At 33.8% G+C, this 12,349-nt stretch overlaps 1 protein-coding gene across 6 annotated transcripts; it reads right to left on the bottom strand.

Annotated features, from left to right (window-relative positions):
• Positions 1–2,834: 2,834 nt before the first annotated feature.
• tap (basic helix-loop-helix neural transcription factor TAP) lies at positions 2,835–11,002 on the bottom strand. Of its 6 annotated transcripts, XM_085656436.1 has the most exons (4): positions 10,684–11,002; positions 10,072–10,504; positions 4,574–4,771; positions 2,835–4,271 (listed from the first exon to the last, which is right to left on the bottom strand). In XM_085656436.1, the coding sequence occupies exons 3-4, from the start codon at positions 4,757–4,759 to the stop codon at positions 3,750–3,752; spliced, it is 708 nt and encodes a 235-aa protein (XP_085512562.1). In that variant the 5' UTR covers positions 4,760–4,771; positions 10,072–10,504; positions 10,684–11,002; the 3' UTR covers positions 2,835–3,749. The 6 variants fall into 6 exon arrangements, with proteins under 6 accessions (XP_085512562.1, XP_085512564.1, XP_085512565.1 ...); XM_085656438.1 differs by lacking the exons at positions 10,072–10,504; positions 10,684–11,002 and adding an exon at positions 9,470–10,056 and having other exon boundaries at positions 4,574–4,793; XM_085656439.1 differs by lacking the exons at positions 10,072–10,504; positions 10,684–11,002 and adding an exon at positions 9,470–10,056.
• Between the last annotated feature and the right edge of the window lie 1,347 nt (positions 11,003–12,349).

The following is a 12,349-nucleotide window of genomic DNA, read 5'->3' as shown; positions in this document are numbered from 1 at the left end:
GTAGACATCTGTCCCCTATATTTCTATCGCGAGTCAAAGTACTCTGTACTCTGGCTCCAGTACTTGTATTTTCGATAGTCACTGTCAACTTTTCTCGGTCTTTTCAACTTCGACGAAAATGATGATATTTCTGACGTTTGATCGTACGACATTCTTCCTTGATATTGATTTTTTTCCTTAATAGATTTCAGCAATTTTCTCAGATGAAGAATTATTTTCAAATAAAAGAGCTTTCTATATTTTAGATAACTGATTCTCGTTAATAATATATATATATATATATATATATATATATATGTATATCCGATAAGAAGGAAACTCAGAGGACGAGTTCCATGACGCACTGTTCCAATGTCCATTGTTTGTGGTTTAGCACAAAGGCCTGCAAATGCCAATTCACAATGAAAAGCCGTCTTTCTACCCCACGCATATATGTACTACCAACAGCAAAGCAGCACTCTACGCTAGCTACGGTAGCACGAGCTAAACAGATGCCGAAATACGAAGCTGAAAGATCTTTCTCGAGTTCTCTCTCCTTTTTATTTCGTATTCGTGTCGGCCGCCCGTGTCTGTCTCTGTCGATAGTCTTTTAGGGTAAACACGTTCCCTATTCTTTCTTATTTCCTAAAAAAAAAATACAAAAAAAAAATAGATAAAGAAAAGAAGAAAAAAAATTACACTACCTAATAGTTATAACGTTGTAACCGATGAAATTTCATAGTTTCTTATTGAATAGAAATTGAGTCGAAAACGAATAATCGAAAATTTTTTCATTGTGCGTTTCAGATATTTAATATTATTTAAAAATATCATCGAAGATCAATATTTTGTTCACGGAGAGAATGGATTCTTTTCGATTGACAGCAGGGTACGATCTTGCTTCGCAGTCATGGCCATTAATCTTCGATTAAGTGCTCAACGATTCGGTCAAGGTAATTTCACGAATTTTCGTGAATTAGGAAAACGTTCCCCTCTCTGCTGTTTTCGAATTCGTAGCTGAGAGTTATCCCCTCTCTCTCTTTCTGTTTTCTCTTATATAGTCTTTCTTTCTCTCTCTCTCTTTTTCTGTCTGTCTGTTTCTCTCTCTCTCTCTCTCTTTCTCTTTCTTTCTCTTCTCTCAACGGGGGAGCCAAGGCTGTCAGCCACCAGTATGTCACCGTACAGACCAGCACCCCAACACAATGACGGTCGTGCATGCGATCGATATGTGCACTCGACGGAAACGACCCAACGAAAGGTCGATTAAAGTGAAATCACGATTTGCCGTGAGTTGTCTGTATAAGCTGAAAAAGGTTTTTATACCTTTGCTGTACGACAATATTTTCATGTTAAAAAAAATTTTTTTTACATTATTTCATTGCCTGTTATCAAATTAATTTAAAAATTGCAAATTGTAACCGTTTTTTTTCCTTCATTAATTCTTATCGATATCATTATAGTTTGCATGTTGAAAAACGTGATTCGGGGAACGTTTGATTGGTTATTGGGAGCGGGGTACTAGCATCGACAAAAACCGATCGAATCCCCTAAAATCCTAGATCCCAATAGAATCTGTCTGGATCCTGAACCTTCTGTCGCGTTATGCACACAGTGATATATCGTCGACATAATGGTTCTATTGAAGCATTACCATTATTGGCAAGATTTGGGGAAACGATCGAGCATGCTAACGGATTCGTCGCAGCTTGCGAGCTGTTTGCAAATAACTTCTCTCTCTCTCTCTCTCTTTCTCTTTTTCTGCCTTTCTCTCTATACGAAATTATTGATCGAATGTTAAACTACGTAACGAATTTATATGATTTATAACTAGCAAATTACCTGTAAAATGTATTTTTAATTGCGCTCAAATTTACACAAGCGGGATGTTATTTTGACGAATTATCAAAATTAAAAATAGCTATGAAGATAAGAATTAATGACAAGCTTTCTACCGTTCTTCTGTTACTTAAAAATTGTTTTTCATTTTTGTTTGTTCGGATGGCACCGTCAGATTCAATTAACAAGTGTTGTTTTAACATTTTTCAATAATTCTCTATTATATTATTCGACGTTAAAGAAATGTACGTTTGCAAGATCGAAGCAAAATATTTTCCTTCGATACTGTCCTTTTCACGAATGTTTTGATAAAGTCACTCTCTCGGGTTGACTTTTCCGTTCCGATGAAGTATTCCTATTCAGTTATTTATTTTTCTAACACTTGCCATTTGGATCACAAAGTGGGTGACGCCTACTTACTTTTATTATGGAAATAATGGTCTAACGTTGCAGTTCCTATTTTCTGAATACAAATGGATATTCTTCGAGTTTTGCATAGTTCCTACCAGTTTCGATTTATACATTTTATTGTGAATTATTACGAATGTCATTTTGTTATGGAATATCATAGATGATTTTGCGGTAGGAAAATCTGTTTTTCAATTGTTATGTTTTCTAAGCATTTCAAAGTCACGTTCCTAATGTAATCCGTTGGATTAGTTAGGTAGGTGTAATCTCAGGAACGATTTGTGATACATCTGCCCCATGCTCGTTCTTCTAAAGGACACGTGCCGCGGCACGTGTTCTTTCATTCCAAATAGGAAGCGATTTCATTCCTGCAAAGTGGTTCCTTAGCCAATTCGACGAAGATTATTTCGTATCGTTAAATGAAGGATAACAATGATAATATGTAGGTATGTATATATGTAAAATATGATTTATTGATGTAAGTATAAAGTCTGTACAATATATATTCCCTGAATGGATAAAATTCCGTATTAAGATAAGAGCACTGGCGTGGGGAAAACGTTATTTTATATCTAATTAATATAAAATAAAATTAAAAATTTGATCTTTATCATGACTTATGTTACAGATAAAATGAGATCAAGCGTTCGAGATCAACTTAAAAACATCGATGACTAGAACAATGAGGAACGCGTGAAAATATGTATCTATGAAAGAAATCCGATAAAAATTATAATTCGGAACTATCGAGATCGAAGGATTTAGAAGAGACTGCTGATAATGACCGTATGTGTGTAATAATGATTAACTTATAATTAGCTTAAGCGTTCTAAATTCAATTTAAATAGATTACTCTCTTACAAAGTAGATAACGATAACCTTTTAGTATTGTTCTTTAATTTTTTTTCTTCTACGACTTCTAATCGACTATCGACTTGAAGTCTCTCGATTAAACCGGTTATACTGATAATAGTTACGAAGGAGAAGAAATACGATAAAACTTATCGCTGAGTTTTGTACTTTCGTACGTAATAAATTTGCATTATTATTACTCATTGATTTTCAATTAACTGTTCGTTCAAAATTGCAAAACGATCGCAACAGTAAGAAAATAATTTCTCCATCGCATTTCTTCCAAACGTTTTCGTTATTGCATCGTAAATATATACCGACGATACTCTACAGTAAATTCTCTCTTTCTTTTTCTTTCTTTCTCTCTCTCTCTCTCTCTCTCTTTTTCTCTCTCTCTCTCTCTTTCTTTTTCTCCCTCTCGATTAAATTTATCGAAACGTAGCAAACACTTTGGTATTATTATTACGCGATAGAAAGTTCGCGCAAAGAGAACACATGACCGGTAGAACCATCCTAGTACTCAAAATATTCAAATACGAATAATGGCTCGATACATATAATAAAAATAAATTCGATGTCGATGACACAGGTAGATCAAGGGATTTCGTCTGCTATTTCGTTGCATGAAAATCTAACACGGAAGAAAACAGACGATACAATACAATGTCCAAATCTTAAAGGCACTGATACATGCTGTTGTGATGAGTCATGTGATGATGTGGCTGATGAATTTGATGATGTGGATACATCCTTTGCTCGTAACACGGTTGATATTGTTGTGGTATCGGTGGACTGACACTTTGATCGCTATAGCAATCATATTCTTGCCATTCCGGCACGAATCTTTCCTGAGGATAAGGAAATGTTGTTGGGTGACTCGGTCCAAGTCGTTTTTGTGCAGCTACAGCACAGCTTCCGGTCGAAGACGTGATCATGTTACCGTTCTCGCTGATGCTGACTGTTACATTGCCGACGTTAACGGTTACTTCGCCACTCTCAGAGTTTCCTAATGTTTGAGAGAGAGCCCATATATAATTGTGAGCGAACCGAAGGGTCTCGATCTTTGTCAACTTGGTGTCTTCTGGAAATGTAGGTAAAGCCATTCTTAGTCTCTCTAGTGCATCGTTCAGCGTGTGCATTCTGTGCCGTTCTCGATCGTTCGCCTTTATCCGACGATTCCTTTTCAATCTGAGTACCTAAAGTATCAAAGAAAATAGGATTCTTTCACTTGTTCACTCATTTCTCTATCTCTTGTTATTTTATTTTATTTTATTTTATCTTTTATCATTCCCATCTTTCTCTTATTCTTTTTTGTCAGGTAATATCTTAAGGATTTACGTTTTTTTAATTTTTAAGATGATACGAAAATTAATTGTGATAAAATAGAGAAATTCATTGATACGATGGGTAAATAAGTAATAGTTCAGAAAGCTTATAGAGGCACTTTAGAATCATTGTTTAAAAAGGCAATTTAGAATCATTCTTTAAAAATATTTACCTGAGTGGGACTTTTACATCGAGTATTCCGAGTTTTCTTCCGTTTTTCTTCTTTCACAGGTGGAAAGAGACCATCCGCGGATAATTCGTGTTTCGGAGACTCGAAGCTAACATCAAAACCGGAGTCGGATGAACTGGACAGTTCGTCAAAGCCTCCCTCGCTACAGAATGAATATTCCGATGACATCACGGAGATACACTATAACACGAAGACAATCACGCTTACGTGATAATCGAACAACAGACGAGTAAGTTTCTTTTTCTTTTATTTTTCGTTACTTTATTAAACAATTATACACTTGAAAGTTTTCATTTTATATTTCAAAGAAATAGGCTCGTTCTATTTTCCGTATACCTTGAGCGTATTATCGAAGATGACAGTAGAAATGAATTATCCTTTGGAAAACAGAAAATATTTCACGAACGATCACACAGAATCACAATTGAATTCAAATAAAATTTCAAATATTGAATTAATATTCGCAATCGTACGTATTCATCACGTCATAATCAAACGTCGAAAGAGATGAATAAGAGAATAGGAAAGAACGTAAAAGCGAAAATAAGAATCGAACGAGCGGACTAGGCGGGGTACAATTTGGTACTGTGCATGTGGGAAGGGGCTCTTAGAGCATATATACCGTCCCGGGGGTATTTCGCCCCCTCCACGAGACTCGACAGCCACCATCTATGGGGCACCGTACCAAGAGTTCACCCCATAATCACTGCGGAGGGGTACCTAACTTCCTCTCCCTTCGTCCCTCTCTCTTCTCTTCACTCCTCCCATTTTCTCTCCCTTACCCCCACTTTTCTCTATATGCATTAGACGCGTGCCATAGAGAAAAAGAAAAGAGAGAATGAGAGAGAAATAGATAGAAAGAGAAAGAGAGAGAGAGAGAGAGAAAATGAAAGAGACAGAGAAGTATGTAGCTGCCTTGTTAGAAGATTAGAGGTTTTTAGGGTGATTACACCGCTTTGAGATTTCGCGTACAACCGAGCCCTTCTTTTTAAGTCTGTCTACCGAGAAAACAAAATGATTTATCTCGAGCCATAGTTACGGAGAATTCCATGTTTCGTTTCTGTTGTTTTCTGTCTCGGAGTCTTTCATAGTTCACCTTGTCTCGTTTTTACAGATCAAATCTATCATACGTATCCTTTGTATACATGCTTATGATCTAAAAGATTTTCTACAAAATTTTTCTCAATTAGTTTAATCGAATAGGATAAATTTATCTCTTATGTCTCAGAAATTATATTATCTTTTTTTATTTTTTTTTTTTTTTAATAAACATATATCGTTTTTTAACGTTTTATATAATATTTTGTAGATTATATTTTCTAAGGATTAATGCCAGATTAACTGCACAGCATAAAGGATTGCATATCATCAGGGGGAGGTATTATTACAAGAACGAATTTTATTAGACCGCAAGTCTATTCTTATAGAAATCTACTTTGTAAGTTTTGTAATAGATCAATTAGTGTTTGTTAACTCACCTGAAAGAAAAAATGAGAGTTTTGTCTATATATAGAAATTTGCACTTTCAAAAGATCTCGATTCGATCGCGACGTTCAATGTGTAACTAAAGCATAAGTGGCAGGTAATCTAATAAAGCCAACTACGACCATATGTCGCATCCGCTAATCAGTTGATAATACCTATGACATTGCTATAGAAACCATCAGTCTGACGATGTCATACGATGTAAGAATAATGTCGAATTGCAAATTTGGTTGATCAAACAGATTTTATGTCATTTCTACTTGCAAAAGACTTATATTAGGAAACATCTGATAATTCATACCTTTCGAAGAATACAAATTTGAAAATGTTATATATTTATACACACACACACACACACACCAAAATACACACACACACGCATATATAATATAGATATTTCATTAGAAAATTTTAGTATGGAACTTTCTTATTGATTTCAAAAAAGATATCGAATTAGGAAATTATAATAGATTTCTTTCACGAATTCGAAGTTAAAGTGTGTAAAGGGATCAACAGAAAGATAGGGCATACCGGTGACGAAGAAAACGTGTAAACGTCCATCGATCATGTTGTCAATTACGTAAGAGAAGTAATTTAATAAAAAATTGGAAAATCGTGGCTTATGAATTTTAATAATTCTATCTTTACATCCCCGTCGTGTGTAGCTTCGATTAATCGTGTCTCTTTGAACCGTCACGAACAATATAAAAGACACCGAGGTGACGTATATAGGAACGAAAAATATATCAGGACCCACGTGTGGTCTGTTTGCTTAACGATTTGTTATCATGACATATTCACGCTATTCTGAGTGCACTGTCAATAATTTCTTCAATGAGAACAAACAGAACTTCTCGCGCTGGTGGTGCAAATCACCGTCGACCCTTTTTTCACGTCGATTCGCGCTCTTTTCCCTGTTGAATCGATCGCAGCTACTTTTTTTCCTTTCTTTTCTTTTATTTTTTTTCTGAAAAATATTACAGTGAAATTATCGCTAAAATCCATATGATAATTCCTTCGATAGTTTCGATAGGATTATTTTTTCTCTTTTTTTTCCTTTTTATTCCTCCATTCGTATTTTAAAATATTTTGTTCAAGTTATAGCCATTTTGTAACGTGAAATCGATGAGGTTACATTTTTTTTCTTTTTTGTTTTTTTTTTTCTTGTCTTTTCTTTTTTTCTATGCAATTTACTTTTATGTCCAAACGAAACGACGAAACTACTTTCGAGAAAAGTTCATGCGGTTTTGTTAGATTATTGGATGTAACGAGTTTTCTTTCTCGTACGATTTCTCGTTTAACGACTTTAGGTAAATTAGTTGTCTCGGAGAAAGTAAAAGAAACGTTTCCGCTATATCATTGAGACGAGAACTTACAATCCAATGTCAGGGTTAGGATAGAGTATAATATAATTTTTGCATACAGGTAAAGAAAACTTGTCGTATAAATATAGATGTGATATTATTGGATACGAATGTTATTAGAACGTATATATTATTTGTACATTATTTCCTGTTACGTCGATATTTTCTATTTGCTTCCTTGGAGAAATGTTTCTTTTTCACAATTAGAGACGGTCGCTTAAACATGATCACTCTAGCGTAGACTTTCGCGCTTTCTCAGAAACAATTAACGTCATATAACTTGTTTACAACATTTCCCTTCAAATGGCACTTAACTGATCATGATTAATTTCATACTAATGATTACGAACATACTGATCAAGTGCATTTATTTTAATATGATGAGAAAATTTCCATAAAATTGCAGTCTACAATATGATATGTACTTAGATTTAATCGTAAAAATTTACGAAGGAGATAGAACGTCAGAAAAAAATAAATTTTTTCGTTTCATACATTCGTCGCATTTCGATGTTTTTGAAGACCCTACGATATTCGGGTCTACCCTTTCCCTAAAAAAAAATTATGTCGATATAATTTTAACGGCAGCAACCCTTTTCACACTTTGAAAATTCGTACTATAACGTACCAGTCGTCGATAAAAGATCCCCGTGAAATCGAAACCGCCGAGGACACATGTTCGATCGAGGCTATACGGAAATATTGGAAATTACACGAAAGATTTGCTCTTGGGGCGTGCAGAATCGAAAATCAAATAAAAAAAGAAAGGGGCGTGCCCGGTGTTAGCGAGAATCGAGAAGAGAGAATCGTTGTCTCGCAAAAAGGGTACCGAATATACGCTGAAAAACGATTCGCTCTAATTGGATAATTTATTGATGACTACGGTGATAAATTGAATTTCGACACTTCATCGAGTCGAACACATTTAACTTGGTTTTCTTTAACGAGAACGAATTAATTTTATCTAAGTTCACTTTCTTATCATCTTTATATATTTTTTTTTACGTTAACTTTTTTTATTAATCAATTTTTTTCTTCTATTCTAATAAAAAATATATCACGTAAAATTTATAAAATAGTATCGCTTACATTATTTAAAACTATTAGGAGATTTGGTTATAAAGTAGCAATATAGTTTTTATCGATAAAACGAAAGAAAATTTTTTTAAAATACGGATATATATAACTAAGTATATAAATTTAAAGTTACACAAGGTTATAAATAGTTAATCCTCTATAATCGAGATTTTTGTCATATCTAGAAACAGAATTATATAATGAGAAATTTTATAGTATTAGTTTTATACTAATATTAAGTATGACTTAATATTTGATCATTAAGTTTTTAAAGATAAAATGAAATAAAATTTAATATAAACACATAATTTCAAAATTAAATTTTATAAAGAATTGATCACTTATAATTCAATTTCCTTGTTTTTTTTTATTTTCGTCGTGTCTATAAACAAAACTACATGATATTACTTGTACTGGATGTTAAATAATTTATACAATATAAATTATTTTATAAATGTTAAATCAATTTATACAATACAAAAAATTGAATGTGTAGGAATGAAATGAAATGAAAAATTAAAAGTTATAAACATAACTACGTCACTTTAAAGTTACATGATGTTATAGAGGAAGTTTGCTAATTCGGATTTCCTCAACGTTCAGAGAATGTAATAGTTGTTCTCTTTTTTTGTACTTTTTCGTTACGTTAATTAGCACGAAAGAAGAATTTTACGAGTGTATCAGTATATGTTGTGTGTTACTGCACACATAAGCGAACGTTTACACGTTTAAAAGGTGATCTGGTCTCATGCGTAAAAGGTGTGTGGCGTCGTGAGAAGTGGGTTAACCGGCATACGAAACACATTCTTGTTCATTTACGATATTATGTATTTATACGAACGTAACTAGACACAAGACATACATATATGTATACACACACACATACACACACATTCACACACACTCACACACACTCACACACACATATATATATATATAGATAGATATTCACGTTCACGAGAGAATTCCCAGGGTCTAAGAATTACAAGAGTTGATCGCAAAAATGTCGGCTAGTCGCAAAGAAGAGATCTTACACGATAATCTTTATGCAAGCAGATTTATATACCTCTATCCCACGCCTTTCTAGTTTCTTCCTCATGGTTCATCGTACTTCTAAAAGTGCATCCGCGTCTATGCAACTTCTCTCTATCTCTATCTCTATTTATCTATCTCTCTTTCTCTTTTTGACACGCTCGTCCTTTCTCCTTCGACGTATTCTCGTATTTAGCACACGACCTACCACCGTACGAAGTGGTTCCATTATAAACGCACTTACGCTTCGTTAACTCGTTGTGACATAATCAGCTTGGCACGTCATTTTTATTAATCAACGTTCGAAAAAGCGAATAAATAAGTACTTAAGTTAACGTTCGTTTTATATGATGGACGAAGGGAGAAAATGATTAATTCGTTCGTTCATGGTAAATCGATAAAATAAAGATAAATTCTACTTACGTAATTACGCGATCACTTCCGCGATAAATACGATCAAGATTTAACAGTTTAATTATAATATACTTGTTCTGCACGAATGACAACGTTTAAATAAAAAACCTTGAAAAGTTTCAGCGAATGGAAGAGTGACTTGGACTTCGATAAATCGACTGTTGAAATAAGTCGATTGTTCCTTCTTCAGGTAAGCATTGAAATGGTAAAAAAGGAAATCGTTGGACTCGATGGATTATCCTTCTAATAGAATAAAATGATCTGTATCGTGCTCGTAGAATTGTTTGGTACTTCATCGTTGAAGGTGGAGCTGTTCGAGTTGGTCTTTGCTAACTGTACACGACTCCTTCTCCGAGATTCGCCAATCTCTTCTCTCTCTTTCTTTATTTCTTTCTCTGTCATTTTCGTTCTCTCTAGCAATCTCTTCACTTATTTACTTCTTCCATTTCTTCATTATTTTACCTGGATCACTTCGAATATTTATCCTTTATTACTTAACTCAATTCACGAGAATCTTTCTTTTCCGTGTCCTCTTTATTTTCTAAAAGTGAAAAAAATAAAAAGATAGAGATAGAGAGAGAGAGAGAGAGAGAGAGAGAGAGAGAGAGAGACGAAGGTAGAGACAGAGGCAGAGACAGACAGAAATAGAGAAAAGTGGGGAGAGCCATCGGCATTTTAACGTTGCTCTTTCGCAGTCCATACTCTGTACGTGCTGCTTACCTTGGTTCTAGCCAGAGTACTGCTGGTAAAAGGACCTTTTGAACTATTCCAAGAAACAGCCAATGAGAGAGGATCGACTTATGACGAGGCGGCCGAGTTATCCATATTGCCTCATCGACGTATAATACAACGCTAATACAAATGCTATTCATGCTATTATAGGATTGAGAAAATGAAGCGATTAAGCGAGAAGGAGAATTCATGAAAGAAGGGTAATGCATTCTTTTTTCATTTCTTTTCCTTTCTTTTTTTTATAGTTATATTTCTTTCACGTCCAAGAATCGTTATCATTTCGAACGACAGAATTATGAAATATACGCAGTTTGATATATCTTTTAGACTCTTATCGTTTTAAACAAAATGTTTTTTAGCGTATTCAAAATAAATTTTGTAAATTTTTACGTGCTAAGAAATAAATGTTAGATAATTCTTATGAGATAGTTATACATCAGTAAAAATTGTTGTTTATAAATGTTGCGCATAAACAAATGTTGAAAATAAAGTATTGTCATTCGGAGTGATACAAGGTATCGATACATGATACAAGTGATATAATAAAATTTATATACATATATAATTATATTATTAAAATTATTTATTTTTAACTATTGATAAAAATATCATCGAGTACATAAATCGTAAATTTTAATGAAATCTCGACGAAATAAATTTACTAAGGGACATTATTAAAGCTATGTATAACGATTTACGTGTTAATACGTTTCTCATGTATTTACGTTCTAAATTCTGTCTAGTAAGATAAGCTTGGATTCTGATAGTTTAGCAAATTAAACCGACATAGATGGGTTCTTCACGAATGAACGAATTATTTGGATATTTATATTAAAAGTGGCATTATAACGATCAAACAAATAGCTGTTCGTTCGAGGTTATTGCTTGTACGAGCAATCGATTCGCTCTATTTCCAATATCAATCTTCTATTTAGAGAATCTTATCAAGGTAGAACGAAGAAATAATTAATTTTTAGTAATGATCAATTCGAGAAGACTTTATTAATACGTTGAATGTGTGTTATCGTTCTCGACGAATTTCAATAGGTTTCCATTTAAAATGCTTATAAGATTTCTTTTATAACATTGAAAAAAGAAAAAATACATTAAATTTGACCTATATTTCCAAATGTAAGTAAAATATATCATGATAATTTTATGCGAACGAATTTTCTCTTGTCTATCGATACAATAATTTATGAATTTTTAACCTAATCATGAATTATAGTACATTGATTTGAATTTTTTTTGAATAAATTGTTGACATCAATCTCAAGAGATCCTTTCTAATCTTAAGAGATTACTTCTTTTAGACGTGATTTGGATTAAAACAATCCAAGTAGGTTTTCAAGGGGGGGAAAAAACAAACAAACAAGAAAGAAAATCAAAAAACTAAAAAATAAAAAAGGAAGGTGAGATTAAGAAAAAGATGGAGGGGCAGTAGGGACAGAAAGGAAGGGCTTAGGTGGGAGCACCGGTGCCCCTTTCGCGCGCACAGTTACCGGGGACTGACTGTAGCCTCTCCTTATTCCGGCTTGGCACAGCTTTCTCTCTCTCTCTCTCTCTCTCTCTCTCTTTTTCTCTTCTGTCTTTATTCCTTCCACTCCCATAGCGGAGGCCACATACCTCCTTAGGATGCAGTGTAGACCTGTCC

The sequence above is a fragment of the Vespa mandarinia genome, chromosome 4 (assembly GCF_050613455.1).
Source record: "Vespa mandarinia isolate Hongniang chromosome 4, ASM5061345v1, whole genome shotgun sequence".
Lineage (NCBI taxonomy): Eukaryota > Metazoa > Arthropoda > Insecta > Hymenoptera > Vespidae > Vespa > Vespa mandarinia.
This window is presented reverse-complemented; position numbering and strand designations above follow the sequence as displayed.